General features: G+C 68.0%; 2 protein-coding genes across 5 annotated transcripts; both read right to left on the minus strand.

Moving 5' to 3' along the window:
• Positions 1-968: 968 nt before the first annotated feature.
• On the minus strand, positions 969-9,587 carry LOC142419661 (all-trans-retinol 13,14-reductase-like). Its single transcript, XM_075522859.1, has 11 exons — positions 9,336-9,587; positions 9,029-9,211; positions 6,345-6,574; positions 5,570-5,765; positions 4,630-4,827; positions 4,388-4,513; positions 3,401-3,539; positions 2,782-2,891; positions 2,402-2,568; positions 1,391-1,550; positions 969-1,183 (listed from the first exon to the last, which is right to left on the minus strand). The coding sequence occupies exons 1-11, from the start codon at positions 9,499-9,501 to the stop codon at positions 1,038-1,040; spliced, it is 1,821 nt and encodes a 606-aa protein (XP_075378974.1). The 5' UTR covers positions 9,502-9,587; the 3' UTR covers positions 969-1,037.
• Positions 9,588-11,611: 2,024 nt separating this feature from the next.
• Positions 11,612-21,388, minus strand: MPP2 (MAGUK p55 scaffold protein 2). 4 transcript variants are annotated; one of them, XM_075522799.1, is made up of 12 exons: positions 21,329-21,388; positions 19,040-19,140; positions 17,933-18,085; positions 17,692-17,841; positions 16,027-16,254; positions 14,761-14,892; positions 14,069-14,174; positions 13,749-13,817; positions 13,425-13,586; positions 12,821-13,023; positions 12,609-12,737; positions 11,612-12,530 (listed from the first exon to the last, which is right to left on the minus strand). In XM_075522799.1, the coding sequence occupies exons 2-12, from the start codon at positions 19,136-19,138 to the stop codon at positions 12,354-12,356; spliced, it is 1,608 nt and encodes a 535-aa protein (XP_075378914.1). In that variant the 5' UTR covers positions 19,139-19,140; positions 21,329-21,388; the 3' UTR covers positions 11,612-12,353. The 4 variants fall into 4 exon arrangements, with proteins under 4 accessions (XP_075378914.1, XP_075378913.1, XP_075378912.1 ...); XM_075522798.1 differs by having other exon boundaries at positions 19,022-19,140; XM_075522797.1 differs by lacking the exon at positions 21,329-21,388 and adding an exon at positions 20,511-20,614.
• Between the last annotated feature and the right edge of the window lie 2,927 nt (positions 21,389-24,315).

Consider the following 24,315-nt stretch of genomic DNA (forward strand, 5'->3'; position numbering starts at 1 on the left):
CACATCTACCCGGCTTTTAAACACCTCCAGGGATGGGGACCCACCACTGCCCTGGGCAGCCTGGTCCAACGCTGGACAACCCTTTCGGTGAAGAAATTGTTCCTAATATCCAGTCTAAACCTCCCCTGGCGCAACTTGAGGCCGTTTCCTCTCGCCCTATCCCTTGTTACCTGGGAGAAGAGACCGACCCCACCTCTCTACACCCTCCTTTCAGGCAGTTGTAGAGAGCGATGAGGTCTCCCCTCAGCCTCCTTTTCTCCAGACTAAACCACCCCAGGTCCCTCAGCCGCTCCCCATCAGCCTTGTGCTCCAGACCCTTCCCCAGCTCCGTTGCCCTTCTCTGGACACGCTCCAGCCCCTCAATGTCTCTCTTGGAGTGAGGGGCCCAAAACTGAACACAGCATTCGAGGTGCGGCCTCACCAGTGCCGAGTGCAGGGGACGGTCACTGCCCCAGTGAATCCATCTCCACCCCTATCCCCATCCCCATCCCCATCCCATCCATCCCATCCATCCCATCCCCATCCCCATCCCCATCCCATCCTCATCCCTGTCTCCATCCCCATCTTATCGCTGTCCCCATCCCCATCCCCATCCCATCCATCCCATCCATCCCATCCCCATCCCCATCCCCATCCCATCCTCATCCCTGTCTCCATCCCCATCTTATCGCTGTCCCCATCCCCATCCCATCCATCCCATCCATCCCATCCATCCCATCCCCATCCCCATCCCCATCCCATCCTCATCCCTGTCTCCATCCCTATCTTATCGCTGTCCCCATCCCCATCCCCATCCCCATCCCCATCCCCATCCCCATCCCATCCATCCCATCCCATCCCATCCCATCCCATCCCATCCCGTCCCATCCCATCCATCCCATCCCATCCCATCCCATCCCATCCCATCCCATCCCATCCCTGTCCCTGTCACCATCCCCACGAGAGACAGGCCCAGGCCAGCAGGACATCAGGGTTTATTGAGCCGGGAGCACGCTCCCCGGCACGGGGCCGTCCCCGTGGCAGGCGTCCCTGGCCGCTCACGCTGTTTGCCGGCCCCGGCACCGCTTGATCTTCTTCTTGAGGAGCAGCAGGTCCACGTAGAGCAGGCGGCCCAGGACGGCGGAGGCGCACAGCAGCCCCCCGTGCAGGGCCCCCGCCAGCCCGCAGCTGAACACGTCCTGCCCTGGGGACGAGCCACGGTGGGACACGGCCACCCCCGGGGGGGGACACGGCCACCCCCAGGGGGGACATGGCCACCACCATGGGGGACCAACCCACCACCACGGGAGGACATCCCACGCTGCAGGGAGTCCCTGGGGACGCCGTCCGCAGCCTGGAGCTGGGCACGGGGACAGCGGGACAGGGGGACGTGGGGACACAGGTCCCTTACCCGTCAGGTAGAGGTTCTTCACGGGCGTCTCGGCTCTCATGGCGGCCACCACGGCCGGGCTGAAGCGGCCGACGTCGTGCTCGGTCCCGTACATCTCCCCGCGGGGAGCCGCCAGGTAGTGCTGGTTGGTGAGCGGCGACGCCGCCTCCACGAACTCCACCTGCCCGGGCAGGGGCACGGGGGGGTGCATGGGACACGCTGGGGGGCACGGGGCACGGGGGGGTGCATGGGACACACTGGGGGGCACGGGGCACGGGGGGGGTGCATGGGACACGCTGGGGGGCACGGGGCACATGGGGATGCACAGGGAATGCCAGGGTACACGGGACACCCAAGGGTGCACAGAGCACGTGGGGGGGGGCACGGGGGGCACGCAGGGGCACAGGTAGACCCATCCCACCAAACCGCAGCAGGTCCAAGTCTACCTGGTGGGTGCCCACCCCGTGCAAAGGTCCTGGGGGCTGTGACGCCCCGTGGCTTTGCAGGGCACCCTGTTCCCGCTGGGCACCCCGACCCCACAGGGCACCCCGTCCTGTTGGGCACGTTCCCGTTGGGCACCCCAACCCCAAAGGGTGCCCCGTCCCCACCGAGCGCATCCCTGCAGGGCACCCCGTCCCCACAGGGCACCCCGTCCTGCCTGGGCACCCAGTCCCCACGCTGCACTCCACGTCCCCTCTGCGCCCATGCCCATGGGGCACCCCAAACCTGCAGGGCACCCCATTCCCACTGGCCACCCCAATCCTTCTTGGGCATCCCACCCCCTCAGGGCACCCAGTCCCTGCTGGGCACCCCAACCCCACAGGACACTTGGTCCCCACTGTGCACCCCATTTCCACTGTGCACCCGTCCCCGTGGGGTGCCCCAACTCTGAAGGGGTACCCCAACCCCATGGGGCACCGGGGCACCCCATCCCTACAACCCCCCTATCCCTGCAGAACACCCCATCCCCACCACGCACCCTCCCCGCCGGGCAGCCTGTGTGGCAGGGGACACCGTGGGGACCCCCGTCACCTTGTCACGGAGGTGGGGGAAGCGCTGCAGGGCCCGCTCCAGCAGGCGCTGGGCGATGGCCATCTTGTACTGCTGGTAGTCGGGGCTCCGGTGCTTGGCGCGGGTCCCGGCCCACTCCTCGAACCACTCGTACCGCGCCATGGTCAGGATGGTCATGCACGACCGGCCTGCGAGGAGGGGGTGACAACCGGTGACAACGGCCATCCCATTGCGGGGGACCTCGGTGCCGGGGTCAGCCCGGGACATGGCAGCGGTGGCGGTGCCCACCCCGTAATCCCGGCTGGTGGGATTAAGGAGCCTCTCAGCCCACAAAGCCGAGCAGATCAGGGCTGCAAAACCGGGGGGGGGGGGACACATGCGGGGGCCCCCCCACCCCGTACCTGGGTGCCGCTGCTCGTAGGTGGGGTCCTTGGCAGCGGGGAAGGTGATGAACATCATGGCCAGGTTTTCAGGGACGTCATCGCGGCTCAGGGCGGCGTAGCGGGTCATCCTGCGGGCAGAGCGGGCAGCGCCATACACCCACCGTGCACCCAGCGCACCCGCCGTGCACCTGCCCTGCACCCACCCCACCCATCGTGCATCCACCCCACCCACCGTGCGCCCACTGTGCACACACCATGCCCCCACCCCACCCGCCATGCATCCACCGTGCATTCACCGTGCACCCACCCCCCCCAACATGCACCCACCGTGCACCCACCATGTACCCACCCCACCCGCTATGCACCCACCATGCATCCACCGTGCACCCACCCCCCCGCCATGCACCCACCGTGCACCCACCCCACCCACCATGCACCCACCATGCACCCACCATGCACCCACTGTGCACCCACCCCCCCCGCCATGCACCCACCCCACCCACCACACACCCACTGTGCACCCACCGTGCCCCCACCCCCCCCGCCATGCACCCACCGTGCCCCCACCCCCCCCACCACACCCCCCCCGTGCACCCACACCCCTCCCGCCCCCCCCCCCCCCCCGGGGGTCCCTTACATGGCGTCCAGGTCGTTGTGGGGGTAGATCCAGAAGTTGGTGGCCGGCAGGGCCAGCTCGGCCGCGCTGCCCCGCAGCCCCGCGAACACCAGGAAGGAGCCCATGCCGTGCCGCACCATGGCCAGGCGGGAGCGGACACCTGCGGGGACGTGGGTCGGGGTGCGGGAGGTGACGCCCTGTCCCTGCGGAGGGGACGCCGGGCGTGCCGGGGACGTGGGGATGCCGGGGACACCGGTGATGCCAGGGACACAGGGATGCTGGGGACACGGGGATGCAGGGATACCGGGGACAGCAGGGACGGGGATGCTGGGGACACTGGTGATGCCAGGGACACAGGGATGCTGGGGACTCTGAGGACACCAGGGACATGGGGATGCTGGGGACACAGGGATGCTGGGGACACGGGGACACCAGGGACATGGGGATGCTGGGAACTCCGGTGATGCTGAGGACACAAGGATCCTGGGGACACGGGGATGCAGGGATACCGGGGACAGCAGGGACGGGGATGATGGGGACACCGGTGATGCCGGGGACATAGGGATGCTGGGGACTCTGAGGACACCAGGGACATGGGGATGCTGGGGACACAGGGATGCAGGGATGCTGGGGACAGCGGGGACATGGGGATGTGGGGGACACCAGTGATGCCAGCGATGCTGGGGACACAGGGATGCTGGGGACTCTGAGGACACCAGGGACAGGGATGCTGGGGACACCAGTGATGCTGAGGACACAGGGATGCTGGGGACATGGGGATGCAGGGACACCAGGGACAGCAGGGACGGGGATGCTGGGGACACCGGTGATGCCGGGGACACAGGGACGCTGGGGACTCTGAGGACACCAGGGACATGGGGATGCTGGGGACACGGGGACATGGGGATGCTGGGGACACCGGTGATGCCGGGGACACAGGGACGCTGGGGACACGGGGATGCAGGGATACGGGGGACAGCAGGGACGCGGGACACGGGGACGCGGTACCTGGGTGGCTGCGGAGCGGGGGGGGCAGCAGCTTGCCGAAGGTGTTGAAGATGCCGGCGTCGGAGATGACGAGGGGGGCGAAGATCTCCACCTCCTCCTCGCTGGGCCCCTTCCGCACCGCCACCCCTGGCAGGCGCGGGGGGGTCAGGGCACGCAGGGCACCGCCGCCCCGGCCCCCTCCGGCGTGCGTGTCCCCCCCCCGGGCAGCGGGGCTGGGGCGGGGGGGGGGGGTCGGGGCTCACCCACGGCGGCGCCGGCGGGGGAGACGAGGATGCGGGTGACGGGGGCGCGCACCAGCACGGCCCCCCCGGCGCGCTCGATGAGGGGCACGGCGTGGAAGGCGATCTCGCTGGCCCCCCCCCGCGGGTACCAGGCCCCGCGCTGGTAGTGGTGCACCATCAGCACGTTCACCAGGAAGCTGGAGTCCCGCGGGGCCGTGCCTGGGGACGGGGTGGGGGGTGATGGGGGGGCACGGGCGCGGCCCTCCCCTATCGTGACATGGCCTCCCCGTCGTGATATGGCCTCTCCCGTCGCGATATGGCCTCCCCCGTCGTGATATGGCCTCCCCTGTCGCGACATGGCCTCCCCTACTGCGACATGGCCTCCCCTATTGTGATATGGCCTCCCCATCAGGACGTGGCTCTCCCTGTCATGATACAGCCCTCCCCTATCATGATACAGCCCTCCCCTATCATGACACGGCCTCCCCTATTGTGACACAGCTCTCCCCATCACGATACAGCCCTCGCCTATCGTGATGCTGCCCTCCCCTATCATCATGGTGCCCTCCCCTATCACAACACATCCTTCTGCTATTGTGACACAGCCTTCCCTTATCACGATACAGCTCTCCCCTATTGCAACGCGGCCCTCCCGTATCGTGACACAGCCCGCCTTATGGCAACATAGCCCTCCCCATGACAACACAGCCCTCCCCATTGCACCACAGCTCTCCCCTGTCGTGATGGTGCCATCCCCTATCATGACATGGCCCCCCTTTACTATGACGTGGCCCTCCCCTATCACGACGCAGCCCCCCTATTGCGACACAGCCCTCCTCCGTCACCACGACGCACTCCCCTATCATGACGGTGCCCTCCCCTAGCGCGACACGGTCCTCCTCTATCGCGACGGCGCCCTCCCTAGCGCGACGGCCCCCTCCCTATCGCGACGGCCCCCGACCGTAGAAGAGGTAGCTGAGCAGGGCGCGCAGGTCACGGTCGGTCGTCAGCCGGGCCACGGCCTCGCTGTGGCTGGTGGCCGCCATGCGGAAGACGGGCGAGATCCAGTAGAGGAGGCCGGTGCGGACCAGGAGGGCGGCCAGCCACCGCGGCACCATCTTCAGCACCGCCAGCAGCGCCACGTGCCGCGAGGCCATCTGCGACCCACCCTGCGTCACCCCGGCCACCTCCGCAGCCACGGCCCCGCCACCGCCGCCACCGCGTCCTCGTGACTGTCGCTGCCGCGACCCCAGCGCCACCCGTGTCCCCGGCACCCATCCCCACCATCCCCGCCACCCGCGTCCCCGCCGTCCCCATCACTTGTCCCCACCGCGCCCAGCGCCTGCGTCCCCACCGAGACCGTCACACTTGTCCCCGGTGCTCCCGCTGCCCCTTCCCCACCATCCCCGCCACCCGCGTCCCCGCCGTCCCCATCACTTGTCCCCACCGCGCCCATCCCCCTTGTCCCCACCGTCCCCATCACTTCTGCCCCACACCACGCCCATCCCCCTTGTCCCCACCGTCCCCGCTGCCCCTTCCCCACCACGACCATCACCCCGTGTCCGCGCAACCCCATCGCCCACGTCCCCCCCACGCCCCCACCCGGACCCACCGGTGCCGCCACCGCCGTCCCCGCACCCCCGTCCCACACCCACCAGTCCAAGCAAGAGCCACCCCAGCGCCGCGCCCCGGCCACGTGCCGCCGCCCACGGGAGGACGTCCCCGACGTCTCCCACCTTGGAGAACCTCATGAACTCCCTGACGGCCGCCTTCTCGGCGGGGAACTGCTCCTCCAGCGCGGCGGCGAAGGCGGCCTTGCCGGCGCGGAGCTGGTAGCGCCGGGGGCCCAGGCACACCTCGTCGTAGGGGTCGGGCAGGCGCTGCCAGCACAGCTGCCCGTCCGTCAGCTGGTCCAGCGCCACGCGCAGCATGCTGCCCTCGTGCATCTGCCCCACGTAGTGGATGCCTGCGGGTCCCGGGGGGTCAACCGGCCGGGGGGCGGGGGACCAGCCCGTGTCCCCCCACCCCCCACCCCGCCGCGGGGCGGCAGATGGGGGAATTAAGGGTTTAAGCGTGGTCCGCTGCGGGTCACCTTGAGAGGGGTCGGCGGGACCCGGGCCGCCAGCACGGCACGCACGCTGCACGCAGGTACCGCACGCGCGCAGGCGTCGGACACATAAGGTACGCGCAAACGGCACGCGCGTTGCGTGCGCTCGCCGCACAGGCGCTGCGGGCAAGCGGTGGGCACGCGGCAAACGCGCTGCCGGGCTGCGTGCACGCAGTCGTTCGGCGCACCGCAAACAGAAACGACGTGCAAACGGCGCGCTCGCTGCAAGAACGCTGCAGGTGCTGCATGCGCACACGCTGCTCGCAAATAACATGCGTGCTGCAAATGCGCTGCAGACTGCGTGCACGCAGACATTCGGCACACTGCAAATGCAAACGGTGTGCAAACAGCGCGCTCGCTGCAAGACCGCTGCAGGTGCTGCATGCACATATGCTGCTCGCAAATAACATGCATGCTGCAAACGCACTGCAGACTGCATGCACGCAGACATTCGGCACGCTGCAAACACAAACGGCGTGCAAACAGCGCGCTCGCTGCAAGACTGCTGCAGGTGCTGCATGCGCACACGCTGCTCACAAATAACATGCATGCTGCAAATGCACTGCAGACCTCGCACGCACTCATAGAGCACACTGCAAACACAAACGGTGTGCAAACAGCGCGCTCGCTGCAAGACCGCTGCAGGTGCTGCATGCACGTATGCTGCTCGCAAACTGTGCATGCTGCAAATGCACTGCAGGCTGTGTGCACGCACTCATATGGCACACTGCAAACACAAATGGTGTGCAAACAGTGCGCTCTCTGCAAGAACGCTGCAGGTGCTGCATGCACACATGCTGCTTGCAAACAGTTGCAGGTGCTGCATGCACACGTGCTGCGTGCAAACAGTGTGCACGCTGCAAATGCACTGCAGACTGCACGCATGCACTCACGCGGCACACTGCAAACACAAATGGTGTGCAAACAGCACGCTCTCTGCAATAACGCTGCAGGTGCTGCATGCGCACACTGCATGCACACACGCCGCTTGCAAACGGTGCATGCACTGCAACAGCACTGCAGGCACTGCATGCACGTACTGCCATACCTGCCCCGTGCACGCTGTAAACAGGCACAGGCACCACGTGTGTGTGCACAGTGCACGCGATGCACACACTGCGTGTGCGCACGCACTGACTGAATGTGCAAGCAGGGCACGCTGCACACGCTGCACGCACACATTGCAAACACGCTCATGCTGCAACCCCGCTGCACAGGGACACGCACAGGGGTGCACCCAGCCTGGGACACACGGCAGGTTTGCAACACCCGCCCTTGCATGCACGCGCTGAGCTACGCACCCGCGATGCCTGCACGCACACACGCACGCTGCCCGCGCGCACACACACACACACGCTGCCCGCACACACACATACACACATACTGCCCGCACACACACACGCACGCTGCCTGCACACACACACACACACACTGCCTGCACACACACACACGCTGCCTGCACACACACACACACACTGCTCGCACACACACACGCACGCTGCCTGCACACACACACACACACATACACACTGCTTGCACACACACACACACGCTGCCTGCACACACACACGCACGCTGCCTGCACACACACACACACACACACTGCTCGCACACACACACGCACGCTGCCCGCACACACATACACACACACACACACACAATCTGCTCGCACACACACACGCACGCTGCCTGCACACACACACACACACACACACACACACAGGCTGCCTGCACACACACACACGCACACTGCTCGCACACACACACGCACGCTGCCTGCACACACACACACACACACACGCGCTGCCTGCACACATACACACACACGCTGCCTGCACACACACACACACACGCACGCTGCCCGCACACACACATACACACACACTGCTCGCACACACACACGCACGCTGCCTGCACACACACACACACACACACACACACACACAGGCTGCCTGCACACACACACACACACACACACACGCACACTGCTCGCACACACACACGCACGCTGCCTGCACACACACACACACACACACGCTGCTTGCACACACACACACACACTGCCTGCACACACACACACACACGCACGCTGCCCGCACACACACACACACGCTGCCTGCACACACACACGCACGCTGCCTGCACACACACACACATGCTGCCCGCACACACACACACACACACACACACACACTGCTCGCACACACACACGCACACTGCCTGCTCGCACAGACACACGCAGACACCCAAGCGCAGGCAGATGGGTGCCGGGGCGGGGGCAGCTGGGGGTGCGACGGTGCGGGGGGTCCTTACCCACGTCGAACTCGCTGCCCTGCTCCTGGAAGGTGTGGCAGCACCCTCCGGCCTTGTCGTGCTGCTCCAGCACCAGCACCCGCTTGCCCACCTTGGCCAAGGTGCCCGCTGCCGCCAGGCCCCCGATGCCGCTGCCGATGACCACGGCGTCCAGCTCCGGCGGCACTCGGTGGGCGCTGAACCCTGCGCACACGCGCGTGCCTGAGCCCCCCTACCTCGTTGCACGGGGGCGCGCGGACGGACAGCGCGCCCAGAGCGCGGTGGGGTGGACGGACGGACAGACGGACAGCACGCACCCAGCGCTCACCTCGCTTCAGGACCTTGTCGCGGGCGCGGGGATCCGTCACCAGCGGCCGGGGGGGGCCCGGGGGGGGCCGGGCGAAGGGGTTGCCGGCTGGGGCCAGGAGCCGGTGGGCCACCAGCCCCAGTGCCAGCACGCCCAGGGCCACCAGCAGCAGTAGCGTGACCCACATGGCTGTCACCGCACGCAGTACCTTATAGACGCCGCACCGTATAGCCCAGGCGCCTTATAGCCCCGGCAGCTTATAGACACAGAAGCTTACAGACAGAGGAGATTATAGACACGCCACCTTATAGCCGCAGCAGCTTACAGCCGCGCAGCTTAAAGCCACAGCAGCTTATAGCCACGGCACCCTACAGCCGTGGCACCCTACAGCCGTGGCACCCTACAGCTGGGTGCACTCCAGGAAGCGCGCAGTTCCAAGGGTGGGTATGGCCCACCCAGCTTAACTCCTTGGTGGCAGTGCTGGGACACGCTGGGGCGTGCTGGGACGCGGGCCAGGCCCCGGGGCGGCAGTGTGTGTGCACATGCAGGGATGCGGCGCACACGCACGTGAACGAGGCGGGGGGGGCGGGGGGGGAGGGAGGCGTGTGGCGCTGGTGGGGGCTGGGATGGCGGGCGCTGCATGCACACACGTGCATGCACGCATGCAGCTGTGCAAACGCATGCACACCCGCACTCGTGCAAGGCAGCACACGCACAGCTCCGCGCACGTGCAAGCAAACTACGCACGCACGGGCTAACACGTGCATACATACACACACGCCTGTGCAAACACGCGCTTGCACACCCGTACGCACACCCATACGTGCACCCACTGTGCAAACGCACCCACGCGTGCACACGCACCCCCACCCCCACCCCCAGCTCTGCTGCCTGCAGCTCTGCTGACCTCTCCCGGCAGCGCCAAGTAAAGGCCTGGGTGTGCAATGGCGCACACGCACACGCACACGCACCCACACACCCCCCGAGCCCCCCCCACACCCAAACCCCACCCAACACCCCCAGCACCCACAACCACCAAACCCCAAATACAGCCACAATGTGCACACACGTGTGCGCGCACACACGCATGCGCGCACACGTGCACACACACACATGCACACACACACATGCACACAGGTGCACACACACATGTATGCACACACACACGTGTGCGCACACACGTGCACACACGTGCATGCACACACATGCACACACATGTGCACACACGCATGCATGCACACACACACGTGTGCACACACACACGTGCACACACAGGTGCACACACGCATGCATGCACACACACACGTGTGCACACACATGCATGCACACACACGTGCACACACACAAGTGCACACACACATGCACACACACGTGCACACACACACACATGCACACACACACATGCACACACAGGTGCACACACACATGCACACACACGCGTGCACACACATGCGTGCACACACACATGCATGCACACACACACGTGTGCACACACACGCGTGCACGCACACATGCACACACACACATGCACACACACGTGCACGCACACATGCATGCACACACACACGCATGCACACACACACGTGTGCACACGTGTGCACACACACACATGCACACACAGGTGCACACACACGTGCATGCACGCACACACACGCGTGCACACACGTGCACACACACACACATGCACACACACACACCTGCACACACACACACACACACACACACACGCGTGTGCACCCCCCCAGCCCCACAAACACCCTCCAGGCACCAAAACTGGGGCAAGACACTGGTTTGCAGCGAAAAAACCATCAGCACCAGGTGGGAGCGAGGCAGGGTGGGGCAGAGGTGACACCGGTGACACCGGTGACACCGTGGCCCCCCCAGGGCTGCCCCAGCCCCGGCAGGATGCGGCCGTAAGGGACAGACCCGCGGCTTTTCTCTCCTTTAATAAAAGTCACAGCAAAGTACCAAAAAGGAGCAACCCGGGGACGGGGGGGGGGGGACGGGGGGGGGGCCGCGGCAGGGGGACCCCGGGGCAGGAGGGAGGGGGGGGCACACAAGCCCCAGCGGCACGGGGGCACACGTGTGTGCACACACCGGCACGTGTGCGCCCTGCCCTCCCTGTGTCCCCATCCCTCGGGGTCACCCCGTGGCAGCCCCCCCAGACACCCCCGGCAGCACCCCAGCGAGCCCCCGGCCGCAGCTCCCCCCCCCCCGGGATTAATGACAGGGTTAATCAAGGGTTAATTACAGGGCCGAGCCCACGAGGGCACGGGGTCTCGGGGGGGGGGGGTTATTGCTACCTGGGAAGGGGTGATGGGGGGCACAAGGGCCAGAGAGGGACCCCCACCCTGGTAAGGGTGAAAGGGGGTCCCCGGGGGGGGGGGGTGCGGCCTGGGGGTGGGGTAATCCATGGCAGGTTATGGGGCTCCAGCTGGGTGTGACCCCCCCCCATCCCACCCCCTCACCCCCCAGCCCTGGGGGTCCCAACCCACGCGCTGCCCCGGGACGGGGTGTGCTTCCCCGTGGGGAAACTGAGGCACAGGGTGGGCTTCCCCACGGGGAAACTGAGGCACGGGAGGGGCAGAGCCACACAGTGCGGGAGGACCCCCGTCCTCCCCGTGCCCCCCAGCTCGCAGCAACCCCACCTGGGGGGCGGGGGGGGGGCAGAGTCCCCCCCGGATAAAACAGAGAGGGGGGGAGGTTTTGGCAGTGAATAGCTGTGTGGGTGCTGGGCACGGCGGGGCGGGGGGGTCTGTCCCCCCCATGGGACCCCACTGGCCGCTTCTGGCCCCCCCCCCCCCCCCCCCTTAAAATCTGGGGTTGGGTAGGAGGGAGAGAGGGGCCGGGCTTGGTTGGAGGGGGGGCTCTGCAGATAGCCCCCTCCCCCCCCCCCCCATGGTGCTGAGCACGGCGAGCTCATCACACCAGTGGGTGAGACGGCAGGGGCACAACCGCCCTCCCACCCCCCCCCGCAGCCCTCCTGGCCAGGCTGGGGGCGGGGGGGTGAGGGCGGTGGGGACCCCCCCGGGGGGGGCACTAGTAGACCCAGCTGACGGGCACCCACTGGGGCTGGGTGCGCAGGTGCTCCATGGCCTCCCGCAGCCGCCCGAAGGTGCGCTCCAGGTCGTCGTTGGTCAGGCTGAGGTCGAAGTAGTGGCCGTAACCGCGCTGGATCCGGCCGCTCTCCTCCACCGTCCGCTTGGCGTCAGCCTCCTGCCCCGCACAAACCCTGCCTCAGTTTCCCCACCGCTCCCCGTGCCCCCCACCTCTCACCCCGGGGAGGGGACCCACCGTGAGCTGCTTGGTGGCCACGCCGCTCTCCAGCGCCGCCCGGTTCATGGCCCGCAGCATCTCGGGGCCGGGGGCTTCGATGAAGACCACATATGGCACGAATTCAGCTGTTCTCAGCACCTTCACTGCCTGGGCAGGCGGGGACGGCGCTGAGCCCCGGAGAGGGGGGAGCCCCGGCCACCCCTCGGCGTGTCCCCCGCCAGGTCCCCTACCTGGGGGTTGACATCCAGGATGCACATCTTGCCGGCCTCCACCACGGCGCGGATGGAGTCGATCGTGGTGCCGTAGAGGTTGCCCTCGTACTCGCCGTGCTCCAGGTACCGCCCGGCCTTGATGTCGGCCTCCATCTCCCCCCGCGACACGAAGCGGTACCCGTGCCCGTCCTTCTCGGTCTCCTTCGGCTTCCGCGACGTGTCTGCCCGAGGACGGCCCGCCTGAGTGCCACCCACCTGCCCAGGGGGTCCCAGCCTGGGGGGCACCCCCAGCCCCCGGGGACGGCCACGGGGCTGCGACGCTGCACCCGCACGCCCAAGGCTGCGTTCCCTCGGTGCCCGACGGGTTGGGCTGTGCCAGGGACGGTGATGCTCACGGGGGACAGGGATGCTTGTAGGGGACACGGATGCTGGCGGGGACAGCGATGCTCACAGGGGACAGTGATGCTGGCAGGGGACAGCGATGCTCACAGGGGACAGCGATGCTCATGGGGCCAGTGATGCTGGCAGGGGACAGTGATGCTGGCAGGGGACAGTGATGCTCACAGGGGCCAGCGATGCTGGCAGGGGCCAGCGATGCTCACGGGGACCCGGGGACACTCACAGGGGATGGTGGTGCCGTAGCGCGCCTGGTCCGACATGATGAGCTTGTTCTTGAGGCTGCGGCGTCCCACGCCCTGGGCGCCGATGAGCACCAGGGTTTTCCGGCGGAAGGGGGGCATGCGGGCCACCTCCTCGTAGATCAGCAGCTCGTGGCGGTCGAACTCTGGGCGAGGGACGGGGCTGTCACCCGTGGTGGGACCCCAAGCCGGGTGCCACGGGGACCCCGGGGCACCCCGTCCCGTGAGGTGCCGCCGCGAGACTGCCACGGGCACGGCCTGGGGACTGTCCCCCCTTCCCTGCGGGGATACCAGCGGGGGACGCTCACCGGCGTTCTTCGTCGTCAGGTACATCATCCTCTTCTTCCTCTTCCCGCTGAGGCTGCCACACAGGGCCCCTGCCGAGGGCACGGGGGCTGCCTGAGCCGGGGGTGGGGACGGGGACGGGGACAGTGCTGTGGCACAGGGACAGTGCCACGCCACGGGGACAGTGCCACGGGAGCTGGGACCTGCCGCAGGGGCAGTGCCATGGGGATGGGGACATTGCCGACGGGGCGCAGGGGACCCGCCGTGCTCCCCCTCGGGAGGTGACCGCCTGTCCCCCCCGCCCCCAGGGCCACGTCCCCACCGAGGGCTGGGGGCTCCGTACCAGACGCGGGGGCCACCTCCACGTCCCGCTTGACGAAGGCCTTGCGCTTCTCCTCCAGCAGCTGGCTGGGCACCAGCCCCGCGCTGCCCCCCGCCACGTGGCACGCCTGGGGGGACGCCGCCACGCGTGGGGACCCCGGCCCCACGGGCCATCCCCCAACCCCACAGGGACACCCCCCCCCCCCCAGCTCCCAGGGACCCTCCCCCAGCCCCACGGACCCCCCCCAGCCCCACAGGGACCCCTCGAGCTGCTAGGGACCCTCCCCAGCTCCAGGGACCCCCCAGGCCCAGGGATGCCCCCCAGCCCCAGGAACCCCCCCCCCCCCAGCCCCAGAGGGACCCCTCGAGCTGCTAGGGACCCTCCCCAGCTCCCAGGGACCCTCCCCAGCCCTGGGACCCCCCCCAGCCCCACAGGGACCCCTCGAGCTGCTAGGGACCCTCCCCAGCTCCCAGGGACCCCCCAGCTCCAGGGATGCCCCCATCTCCCAGGGACCCTCCCCATCTCCCAGGGACCCTCCCCAGCCCCCAGGGACCCCCCCCCATCTCCCAGGGACCTTCCCCAGCTCCCAGGGACCCCCCCCCAGCCCCAGGACCCCCCTGACCCTCTGTGGACCCTAGCTGCCAGGGGGACCCCCAGGAGGGGGGCAAAGGACCAGGACCCGCCCCCCCCCCGCCCCCGGGACCCCCCCTGACCTGCCACCAGTTGGGGTCGTCCTGGTTGACGATCTGCAGCAGGTCACCGGCCGTGAACTTGAGCCCGGCCTCCTTGCAGGGGATGAGGCTGTCGGTGGCCGGGTCGTAGTCGAAGTGGCACTTAACGAAGACCTGGGGACCGGGGGGGTCAGCGGGCGGGGCGGGGGTGGCCGCCGGACGCCCGGGGTTCCCCTCTCTGCATCGCCTGGATGCTGCCGGCCCGTGCCTCAGTTTCCCCGGCGTTACCGGTGCGAAACGCGGGAGCTGTGCCGCGCGCGTGCACCCCGCTAAGTGCCCCCCCCGCCCCGGTGCCCCTCCGCCACCCGGCGCAGCCAGGCACGCGCGGCACCCGCACACACGCAGGCGGCACCGGCAGCCGCCGCCGCGCCCCACAGAGCACCCACGGCGGCACCCACGCACAGCCCCACGCCCACGCACAGGCACACGCACGCGCCCAGCGCCGCCACCGCCGCGCCCGCGATGGCACACATGCGTGCGGGAGCGTGCGGGGACGACCGTGCACGCACACGCCACGCCACACACGCGTGTGCTTGCACACGGGACCCCTGCCCGGTGCCGGCAGCAGCGGGGTGCCGCGGGGCCAGCCCGGCGCAGGGACACGCGGTGCCAGGGGACGCGGTGACAGCGCTGCTTTGTCCCCAGGGAGTCAGGGTGACGGCAGGCGCCTGTGCCGGGCTGGCACAGGGAGGCGGGGGGACAGGGCACCCTTTGCCACCCGGGCACCCAGTGGTGATGGGGACAGGGACAGGGATGGGGACAGGGCAGGTGCCACCGCAGCCGGGTGCCCTCGCCACTGCCAGGGGCGCAGGGCACAGTGGGGGACACCGGGGTCCCGCTAGCCATGGGGCACGTGGGCACAGGGCAAGTCCCTACGGGTGTGCAGGGGACACGGCGTCCAGGGGGTTGTGCGGCCCAGGGGACACCTGGGGAGATGAGGCACATGGCAAGGGGACAGGGGACATGGGGCATGGGGCAGGGGGACATGAGGCAGGGGCCCGTGGGACACGTGAGCACGGGGCCGGTGGCAGGGTGGCATGGGGACAACGTGGACGTGGGGACACAGAGATGGGGGGACCCTGAGATGGGGGGACGCAGGCTCAGGGGGACACACGGGCAGGGGAAGAGGGAGCCGTGGGCAGGGTGCTGGGTGCGGGATGCGGGGTGGGATGCAGGGTGGGGTGCAAGGCGGGGTGCAGGGTGGGGTGCAGGGCGGGGTGGGGTGCAGGGCGGGGTGGGGGCCGGTACCTGCCGGGGCGGGTGGGGCTCCTGGTAGCTGGGCAGGATCTTGAGGACGACGCTGCCGCTGGCGTGGCGCAGGCTGTCCTGCAGCGCCCGCGGGTCGCTGCCCACCTCCCGCCCGTTCACCTCCCGGATGACGTCCCCCACGTGCAGCAGCCCCTGCTGTGCCACCATGCCCCCGTGCAGGATGCGGGCGATGACCAGCTCCCCCCGCTCCACCCGGAACGTCACCCCCTGGCCAGCACAGCCCCACGTCAGCCCCGCGCCGGCGTCCCCACCGCAGCGCCCCGTGCCACCCACCCAGCCGTCACCCCAGCAATGTCCCCAGCACCCTGCAGTGGCCGCCAGCACCCAGCAACGCCCCAGCACCCAGCAATGCCCCCAGCACCCCAGAACGCCCACAACACCTTGCAATGGGCCCAGCACTCAACAATGCCCTCAGCACCCAGCAACGTCCCAGCACCCAGAAATGTCCCAGCACCCAGCAATGTCACAGCAGCCAGTAATGCCCCAGCACCCTGCAATGTCCCCAGCACCCTGCAATGTCCCCAGCACCCAGCAACACTCCCAGCACCCAGCAATGCCCCAGCACCCTGCAATGCCCCAGGACCCAAAAATGTCCCAGTACCCTGCAATGCCCCCAGCACCCAGTGATGTCCCAGCACCCTACAATGCCCCCAATATCCCCAGCACCCCGCAATGCCCCAGCACCCAGCGATGTCGCAGCAGCCAGTAACGCCCCCAGCACCCTACAATGCCCCCAGCACCCAGAAATGTCCCCAGCACCCTGCAATACCCCAGCACCCCATAATGCCCACAACACCTTGCAATGGGCCCAGCACCCTGCAATGTCCCCAGAACCCTGCAACGCCCAAGCACCCAGAAATGTCCCAGCACCCAGAAATGTCCCCAGCACCCAGCAATGCCCCAGCACCCAGCAATGCCCCAGGACACAGCAACATCCAAGCACCCTGCAATGTCCCCAGCACCCAGAAATGTCCCAGCACCCAGAAATGTCCCAGCACCCAGAAATGTCCCAGCACCCTGCAATATCCCCAGCACCCAGCAATGCCCCAGCACCCTGCAATGCCCCAGGACACAGCAACATCCAAGCACCCTGCAATGTCCCCAGCACCCTGCAACGCCCCAGGACCCAGAAATATCCCAGCACCCTGCAATATCCCCAGCACCCGGCAATGTCCCAGCACTCTGCAATGCCCCCAATATCCCCAGCACCCAGCAACGGCACAGCAGCCGGTAACACCCCCAGCACCCTACAACATCCCCAGCACCCAGAAATGTCCCCAGCACCCTGCAACAGCCCAGGACCCAGCAGTGTTCCAGCACCCAGCAACACCCCAGCACCCTGCAACACCCCAGCACCCTGCAATGCCCCCAGCACCCCCAGCACCCAGAAATGTGCCCAGAACCCTGCAATACCCCAGGACCCAGCAACGCCCCAGCACCCAGCAACACCCCCAGCACCCTGCAATGCCCCCAAGACCCCCAGCACCCTGCAATGTCCCCAGCACCCCCAGCACCCTGCAATGTCCCCAGAACCCTGCAATGCCCCCGATATCCCCAGCAGCCAGCAACGCCCCAGCACCCTGCAACACCCCAGCACCCTGCAATGCCCCCCAGCACCCCGCAGCACCCCAGGCTCGGGCTCACCAGGTTCTCGCCGGCCGTCTTGCGGATGCCCACCATGCGCACGGCGTCGGGGGGCACAGGCTGGTTGTTGAAGGCCGGATCCAGAACGGGGCTGGGCGGGGGCGTCTCGTAGCTCTTGGAGGCCACCGAGTCGTGGGTCTCCAGCAGGGACTGCAACGCGTGGGGGGGGGTGGGTGATCACACCTGCATCGCACGCGCCCTCGCACACGCGCGTTGCACGAGCGGGCCTCGCGCACCCCACCTGGAAGTGGGGCTCGCGCAGGATGCGGGCCAGCTCGGCGGCCGCGCTGTCCTGCCGCGCCAGGTGCCCGATGTCACGCAGGATCTCCTGCACCAGCTCCAGGTTGTTGTCCCTCACCGCCTCCAGCTTCGTCTCCTCCAGCCGCTCGTGGGCCTGGGGGGGGGTGGGGGGGCGGATTAGGGACCCCCGCGCCGCCCACCCGCCTGCTAATACCCCCGGCATCTGCTCCCGTCTCTGGCACGGCCCAGCGTGCACCCGCACGAGCACACACACACACACACACACACACACGCCCTTTGCGCACGCACGGCACCCTGCGTGCACAGGCACGTGCAAATCCGCCCTTTTGGATGCACACACGTGCACAGCCTCAAGTGCACGCTTGTGCACGCCCGTGCGCGCGTGCGTGCGCCCTCGCACGCACATCACCGCCAAGCCGGGCACGCACGTGCCATTGCACATGCAAATACACACGTGCAAATACACACACACACGTTACTGGCAAACACACGGGACGTGGGGCCGGCCACGCGCACGCCACCAGCACGGCCAGCAGGTGATACACAGACACGCGTGCACACACACACGTGCACACACACGTGCACACACACAACCTTGCACCCCACCTCCCCAGCCACGCACACCCCGAGGGGCAGCGCACACCCAGCACCCCCCTCCCCTTCCCCCGCCCCGCGCCCGGCCCTCCCTCACCCCCGCTGAAACACGGCAGCCTCACACGCACGGGCGTGCACACACGCACGTGCAAACATGCACACTCGCTCCCATGCACGCACACGCGCGTACGTGCGAACACGTGCACGCACCTCCCTGCAGGCACACACACGTGCGGGCGTACATCCACGCACGCGCACACGCGTGCGTGCACGCGCCCACGCGCGCGTACATCCACGCGCGCGCATCCACGCGCCCGTGCGTGCACACGCACGCGCTTGTGCACCCATACACACGTGCCCACCCGCACGCACCCACCCGTGCACCCACCCCACACCCCCCCCCCCGTGCCCCACTCGCTGCCACCTGCAGCGGGGGGCCGGGGGGGGACACGGTGCCACCCCCGCGCCACTGTACCTTCGCCAAGGACCTTACTATTGGGCTCTCCATGATGCCGCGGAGGAAGATGAGGTCCAGGTCGGCGGCCCCCGGGGTGCCGGGGAGCCCCATCAGGTTGTCCAGGACCTGCTGCATGGCTGGGGGGCGCGGGGACACGGGGGGGGACACGACACGGGGACACGGGGGGGGGGGGCAGAGCAGGAGAGAGCAGCAACGTGGGCAAAAGTCAAATGCAGGCGGGCGGTGCCCGTGCCCCCCACCCCACCCCCACCCCGTGTCCTGTCCCACTCACCCCAGGGCCCCCCCGGTTATGGGACCTGGCAGGGAATGGGGGGGGGGGGGGGCGGTGTGGGGGTCCCCTGGGAGCAGGAACCCCCCTCCTTGTCCTACAGGGAGGACGGACACACAGATGTGTCCCCCAGCATCGTCACCCTGCCCTGCCTGGCTGGGGGGCCGTGGGGCATCGCAGCCCCCGTGTGGGCAGGAGCCCCTCGACACTTTGGGGGGGGGGTAAGGTTTAACCCTGGCTGCTCAGCACCACAGTCCCCCCCCCGTGCCTCAGTTTCCCCAGGCAAGGAGCACCCCATCCCCACACAAAGAGCTCACACGGAGCTGCTGTCCCCCCAAACCCAGCCCCCCCAGGACCCCCCCCCAGCCCCCCGTACCTGCAGGGAGTTGCACTGCACCCCCAGTCCCTGTGGTGGGGACCCCACAAGGAGAGCCCCCCCCAAAGCCAGCACTTTGGGGGGGGGCTGCCCTGGTGACGTGGGGGGAAATCCCCCAAAAGCCCCCCCGGAGGGGAGATATTCCCCACACCCAGTACATGCAGCAGCTGGGGGGGGGTGCAATGCAAATAGGGGGTGCCATGCAACTGGGGGGTGCAATACAGGCGCGGGGGGTGCAATGCATCCGGGGGGGTGCAACACAATTGGGGGGGTTGCAATGCAACTGGGGGGGGGTTGCAATGCAATTGGGGGGGTTTGCAATGCAATTGGGGGGGGTGCAATGCAATTGGGGGGGTTTGCAATGCAATTGGGGGGGTGCAATGCAATTGGGGGGGTTGCAATGCAATTGGGGGGGGTTGCAATGCAATTGGGGGGGGGTTGCAATGCAACTGGGGGGGTTTGCAATGCAATTGGGGGGGTTGCAATGCAACTGGGGGGGTTGCAATGCAATTTGAGGGTTGCGATGCAATTGGGGGGGTTGCAATGCAATTGGGGGGGGGTTGCAATGCAACTGGGGGGGGTTGCAATGCAATTGGAGCCGCTGCGCTGCGAGGAGAGGCTGCGCTGCAATGGCGGGGGGTGCTCGCGATGCAGCCGATGGGGGGGGTTTGCAACCCAGACAGCCCCCCCGTATCAGGGGGGGCCCGGCATGACCCAAGAGACCCCTCCCCCCATTCCCCATCTCCCTGCCTCCATCTTACCCCCCCCCCATCCCCAAACACCCCCCGCCCACGCCAGCCCCCTGCGTGGCATCCCCCCCCCCCCCCGCCGCCCCCCCCTACCTTGGGGGCCCAGGGGGGCGATGGCGGGGGCCGGGGCGGGCGGCGGGGTCCCACCGCCGGGGCCGCTCATGGCTGCGGGCGGCGGAGCCGGGCCTCCCGCCCGCCCCCCCCAGATCCGGGTACCGCCGCCCCCGCCCGCGCCCCCCCGCCCCCGGCCCCGCGTGGGGCCCCCACCCGGCCCCGCTCGCCCAGGGCCTTGCACACGCGTGCACACGGGGAGCCTTGCACACGCGTGCAGACGCGAGCCCTGGCACGGTCACGTCACGTCGGCCCTCGCGCGTGCAAACGCCTTGCACACCCGCGGGCGGGCGCGTGCGTGGGTGTGCTGGCACAGTTCATGCACGCGCACCTCTGCATGCTCACGCGTGTGCACGCCCGTGTGAGCGACCATGTGTGGGCAAAGGCACCCCTGTGCACGCTCGTGCACGCTGTGGAGAGCCATGTGCGTGCACCTGCACACCGATGCACGTTGCACGCACGCGTACCTGTGCGCACACGCGTGCGTGAGCACGCACAACCCTGAGCGCCCACGGGCACACGCACCTGTGCATGCTTACACGCGTGCGCAGACCCATGCACGCATGCTGCACCCCCGCATGCACACCCGTGTGTGCACGCATGCTGACACACACGCGTTCCTGTGCACGCTCACGCCCATGTGTGCACACGCACACCCCGTGCACGCTCACACTCGCGTGCAAACCCACGGGCACGCACACCCTGTGCGTGCCCAGCCGTGCATGCACATCTCCGGGCCTGCTCACCCCTGCTTGCACACCCGCGTGCACACCCACACCCGCTCCCCTGTGCGTGCTCACCCGTGGGAGCCCCCCCGCACGCAGCCACGCAGCCTCCCGCGGCTCGGGCAGGGGGGAAGAGCGGGGGCTCGGCCCCTTTAAGGGGGCGGGCGGGGGGCGCGGTTGCCATGGCAGCCGGGGGGGGCGACCGGGGAGCGCGGCGCGGGGGGGGGGGGGGGGAGCGGGGATTTAAAGGAACCGCGTCCCGCTCGTCTGCACACGCACCTGCACACGCACGCACACGCGCGAACACGCACACGCACGGGCAGGTGCCCACCCGCGCAGCGCCCGCACCCCCCCCCCCCGCCCCCGCAGCGCCCGCCGGCGCGGCCACCACCCCCCCCCTTGCACACGCGTGACACCAGGCCCGGGTGTGCCCCCTGCACACGCGTGTGCACGCTCCACGCCCGCAGCCCCCACGGCGCGCGCGCCCTGTGCCTCCGGCACGAGCCACCCCCCGCCACCCCCCCCCCCCGCACCCGCACCCGCACGCCCGCCCGGGGGGTGCTTGCACACGCGTGTGCCCGTGCGCGTGCGAGCCCGGGCCCGGTGAACACTCACCGGTGGCGGAGCTGGGGGCGGCCGCCGGCATCGCGGGGGGGCTGCGGGCACGGCCGGGCACGCGTGACTGGCACCGACGGGGACGGGGACGGGGACAGCCGCGCAGGCGTGCGGTGGCCAGGCACGCCCGGGCACCCCCGGGCACATGGGCGTGCGCTTGCACACGCGTGTGCACGTGAGCTAGAGCAGCACAGCCGTGCAGGGACACACGAGGCCCCCACGTCCCCCCCCGGCCCCACATTGAGCCCCACGGAGGGGGGGAACCCCCAGTCCTGGCACTGACACCCCCACAGTGGGGCACCCATGCTGTGTCCCAGCACCAGTGTCCCCAGTGCCAGCATCCCCAGTGTCCCCAGCACCCTCAGCACCAGTATTCCCAGTGTCTCCAGTACCAGCATCCCCAGTGTCCCCAGTGCCCTCAGCACCAGTATTCCCAGTGTCTCCAGCACCAGCATCGTCAGTGTCCCCAGCGCCCACAGCACCAGTATTCCCAGTGTCTCCAGTACCAGCATCCTCGGTGTCCCAGTACCAGCATCCCCAGTGTCCCCAGTGCCCACAGCACCAGTATTCCCAGTGTCTCCAGTACCAGCATCCCCAGTGTCCCCAGAGCCCACAGCACCAGTATTCCCAGTGTCTCCAGTACCAGCATCCCCAGTGTCCCCAGCGCCCTCAGCACCAGTATTCCCAGTGTCTCCAGCACCAGCATCCTCAGTGTCCCCAGTGCAGCCAGCCCCAGTGTCCCCAGTGCCCGCAGCACCAGTATTCCCAGTGTCTCCAGCACCAGCATCCCCAGTGTCCCCAGTGCCCTCAGCACCAGTATTCCCAGTGTCTCCAGTACCAGCATCCCCAGTGTCCCCAGTGCCCGCAGCACCAGTATTCCCAGTGTCTCCAGCACCAGCATCCCCAGTGTCCCCAGTGCCCTCAGCACCAGTATTCCCAGTGTCTCCAGTACCAGCATCCCCAGTGTCCCCAGAGCCCACAGCACCAGTATTCCCAGTGTCTCCAGCACCAGCATCCCCAGTGTCCCCAGCGCCCTCAGCACCAGTATTCCCAGTGTCTCCAGCACCAGCATCCCCAGTGTCCCCAGCGCCCTCAGCACCAGTATTCCCAGTGTCTCCAGCACCAGCATCCTCAGTGTCCCCAGTGCAGCCAGCCCCAGTGTCCCCAGTGCCCGCAGCACCAGTATTCCCAGTGTCTCCAGCACCAGCATCCCCAGTGTCCCCAGTGCCTCAGCACCAGTATTCCCAGTGTCTCCAGTACCAGCATCCCCAGTGTCCCCAGAGCCCACAGCACCAGTATTCCCAGTGTCTCCAGTACCAGCATCCCCAGTGTCCCCAGAGCCCACAGCACCAGTATTCCCAGTGTCTCCAGTACCAGCATCCCCAGTGTCCCCAGCGCCCTCAGCACCAGTATTCCCAGTGTCTCCAGCACCAGCATCCCCAGTGTCCCCAGCGCCCTCAGCACCAGTATTCCCAGTGTCTCCAGCACCAGCATCCTCAGTGTCCCCAGTGCAGCCAGCCCCAGTGTCCCCAGTGCCCGCAGCACCAGTATTCCCAGTGTCTCCAGCACCAGCATCCCCAGTGTCCCCAGTGCCCTCAGCACCAGTATTCCCAGTGTCTCCAGTACCAGCATCCCCAGTGTCCCCAGCGCCCTCAGCACCAGTATTCCCAGTGTCTCCAGCACCAGCATCCCCAGTGTCCCCAGCGCCCTCAGCACCAGTATTCCCAGTGTCTCCAGCACCAGGATCCTCAGTGTCCCCAGTGCAGCCAGCCCCAGTGTCCCCAGTGCCCGCAGCACCAGTATTCCCAGTGTCTCCAGTACCAGCATCCCCGGTGTCCCCAGCGCCCTCAGCACCAGTATTCCCAGTGTCTCCAGCACCAGCATCCCCAGTTTCCCCAGCGCAGCCAGCCCCAGTGTCCCCAGTGCCCTCAGCACCAGTATTCCCAGTGTCTCCAGTACCAGCATCCCCAGTGTCCCCAGTGCCCACAGCACCAGTATTCCCAGTGTCTCCAGTACCAGCATCCCCAGTGTCCCCAGCGCCCACAGCACCAGTATTCCCAGTGTCTCCAGTACCAGCATCCCCAGTGTCCCCAGCGCCCTCAGCACCAGTATTCCCAGTGTCTCCAGCACCAGCATCCCCAGTGTCCCCAGCGCCCTCAGCACCAGTATTCCCAGTGTCTCCAGTACCAGCATCCCCAGTGTCCCCAGTGCCCACAGCACCAGTATTCCCAGTGTCTCCAGCACCAGTATTCCCAGTGTCTCCAGTACCAGCATCCTCGGTGTCCCAGTACCAGCATCCCCAGTGTCCCCAGTGCCCTCAGCACCAGTATTCCCAGTGTCTCCAGCACCAGCATCCCCAGTGTCTGCAGTGCCCACAGCACCAGTATTCCCAGTGTCTCCAGCACCAGCATCCCCAGTGTCCCCAGTGCAGCCAGCCCCAGTGTCCC

This window comes from Mycteria americana, chromosome 22, assembly GCF_035582795.1.
Source record: "Mycteria americana isolate JAX WOST 10 ecotype Jacksonville Zoo and Gardens chromosome 22, USCA_MyAme_1.0, whole genome shotgun sequence".
Classification (NCBI taxonomy): domain Eukaryota; kingdom Metazoa; phylum Chordata; class Aves; order Ciconiiformes; family Ciconiidae; genus Mycteria; species Mycteria americana.

Excerpts from the sequence above, each read along its gene's own strand:
- LOC142419661 (XM_075522859.1), bottom strand. The coding sequence starts at position 9,501 with ATGTGGGTCACGCTACTGCTGCTGGTGGCCCTGGGCGTGCTGGCACTG. Across the intron at positions 9,212-9,335 it reads CGACAAGGTCCTGAAGCGAG|GGTTCAGCGCCCACCGAGTG; the intron begins GTGAGCGCTGGG and ends GCGTGTGCGCAG. Across the intron at positions 4,514-4,629 it reads CCCCGCCGGCGCCGCCGTGG|GGGTGGCGGTGCGGAAGGGG; the intron begins GTGAGCCCCGAC and ends CGCGCCTGCCAG.
- MPP2 (XM_075522796.1), bottom strand. The coding sequence starts at position 20,580 with ATGAGCGGCCCCGGCGGTGGGACCCCGCCGCCCGCCCCGGCCCCCGCC. Across the intron at positions 16,255-17,691 it reads AGACGGCCGGCGAGAACCTG|GGGGTGACGTTCCGGGTGGA; the intron begins GTGAGCCCGAGC and ends TGTGCTGGCCAG. Across the intron at positions 13,024-13,424 it reads CTACGGCACCACCATCCCCT|ACACGTCGCGGAAGCCGAAG; the intron begins GTGAGTGTCCCC and ends GTCCTCGGGCAG.